At 42.3% G+C, this 2,404-nt stretch overlaps 1 protein-coding gene across 1 annotated transcript; it reads left to right on the forward strand.

Annotated features, from left to right (window-relative positions):
• Positions 1 to 1,185: 1,185 nt before the first annotated feature.
• Positions 1,186 to 2,112, forward strand: LOC120380794 (olfactory receptor 10A5-like). The gene has a single exon (XM_039498713.1). The coding sequence runs from the start codon at positions 1,186 to 1,188 to the stop codon at positions 2,110 to 2,112; it is 927 nt and encodes a 308-aa protein (XP_039354647.1).
• Positions 2,113 to 2,404: the final 292 nt, after the last annotated feature.

The raw sequence follows: 2,404 nt of genomic DNA on the forward strand, positions 1-2,404 counted from the left end.
TGGCAGAGGGGCATTGCTGGCACATGACGGCGGGCATTGACCATATAAGCTTATCAATGGTTTATAATGGTCACTGCCATTTGTGCTATTGAAATATTCCTGCTTGCTTGTCTGGGCCCGATCCTGCTTACCTCGCTAAACTGTCCCTTTCCATGGACACGAGCTTTGTTCCTTCTTACCGTTAAGCTGAACTAAGTTATCATGTATTGACAGAAACGATGTTCTTGCTTCTCATCAGTTTCTGTCTTTTCTGCTGGCTGAATTTTAACTCTTTCCTGACACTATAAACCAGTCAAAAAAGAGCAAAGGCTTAATACAAAATTTCTGTGAAAAACGTAGATACTATTTAAAAAATCCATTTTTAAAAAAAATCTATTTCCCTTCATTGTTTTTTTCCCTAGAGAATGTGGCTGCACTATTTGGCTTTGCCTCTAATGTTCTTGCTCTTATCCCTTTGCTTTGTGATTTGCAGCTTGTCTGGAGCACTTAAATAACATTTTAATTTTTATGTATCGAACTCTCTCTTATTTTCAGCTGCAATTCATTAATTTCAGCAAAGACTGTTCTACTTTAAATTCATCAAGGGCCAGAATCTGCCTTTCTCCCTCTCCTGGAGTTTGTTAAGGGTTTAAAATGTGAGAGAAAGCAACACTTTGTACTTTTTAAAAGGTTTTCACAATTCTCCTGTGGGTGCCAAAAGTTTTAGCATAGAAAGGGGCGTTTTCCCTCCCAACTTTTTCTCCTTTTTTAAAAACAAACAAACAAACAAACAACCTTTTTTCAATGTTTTCCATTGAATTTTTGGTTTCAATTCAATTCCAATACATTTCTGCTGGCTAAAGGACTGTGCAATGTGGTCTGACCGGAGGGCCAGGACACTCTTATGGCTAGAATAAGCCAAAGAAAAAATGGAGAAAACTGAGGCAAAAGTTGCTTCCATGCCACAACCAGCCAGGAAGGGGTGTGTCAGGGCAGCAACTTTGCGATGCTCCTGTACACACATTAGACAGAATATGCAACTGTCACAATCAGAAGAGTGTGGGTATCTGTGCAGGTTTCTGTTACTGATGGCTGAGATGCCTGATTTCACCTCTGTGAGAGAAAGTTATGGGCCAACACTCTGAGTAAGTGACATGCCCTTGTCCTCTGCCTTTCTTGTCTCTGCAGAGCCAATGCACCCATCCAATGGTGACTGGAAATCACACCGCAACACCTGGCTTCATCCTCTTGGGATATTCCAACCTCACGAACCTGCAGGGTTTGCTCTTCGTGGTCTTCTTGGTCATCTACATGGTGATCCTGCTTGGGAATGGCGTCATTGTCTTGGTCACGGTGTTGGACTCTGCCCTGCACACCCCCATGTATTTCTTCCTCAGGAACTTGTCCTTTGTGGAGATCTGCTACACCTCAGTCACCCTGCCCAAGATGGTGGCCAGTTGCCTGGCAGAGGATGGAAGTATCTCATTCATCGGCTGTGCTGCCCAGATGTATTTCTTACTTTTACTAGGTGGCACAGAGTGTTTCCTTCTGGCGGCCATGGCCTATGACCGTTACATGGCCATATGTAACCCCCTGCATTACACACTTATTGTCAACAGGGAGGTTTGTGCTAGGATGGTAGCCGGGTCCTGGCTTGTCAACATCCCGGTTCATTTTGGGCAGACATATTTGGTGTTTTCTTTGCCCTTCTGTGGGTCTCGTGAAATTAACCATTTCTTCTGTGACATCCCCCCTCTGCTGGAGCTGTCCTGCGTGGACACCTATAGGAATAAAATTGCTTTGTTTATGGCAGTTCTGCTATTCATAATCACCCCTTTTATCTTAATTGTTATCTCTTATATTAAAATTGCCAGCACAGTTTTGAAGATGCCTTCATCTGAGGGCAGACACAAGACCTTCTCCACCTGCTCCTCACACCTCACTGTGGTGACTCTATTCTATTGCTCTGGTATGATAGCGTATTTGAGACCCAAGTCAAGGAACTCAGAGGACACTGAAAAACTGCTCTCTCTGTTTTATACCATTGTGACTCCGCTGTTCAACCCCTTCATATATAGTCTGAGGAACAAGGAAGTGAAAGCCTCCCTAAGGAAATTAGTAGGTAAAAAATGATTCCACAAAATACACCACATATTCCTCAAATAATGTTGTAGATTCCTCTAAAGACAATGCAGAACCCACAAGATAAATTTCTGGTTCCTCAAGAGTAGTTCTAGATTTCTGAAGATCTAGTCTAGACTCCTTGGAGAGCCCACCAGACATATTGTTGATTGTTATGCATTCCAGATTGCTCAAGACACATTCTAGACATCTTAACATCCTGAAACGATTCCTTCAGACATGTTCAGCAAGATACATTTCATATTCCTCAAGATATAGCTTAATATTCTTGTTGAACTCTATT

This window comes from Mauremys reevesii, linkage group 13, assembly GCF_016161935.1.
Source record: "Mauremys reevesii isolate NIE-2019 linkage group 13, ASM1616193v1, whole genome shotgun sequence".
In the NCBI taxonomy this organism is placed as follows: Eukaryota; Metazoa; Chordata; order Testudines; family Geoemydidae; genus Mauremys; species Mauremys reevesii.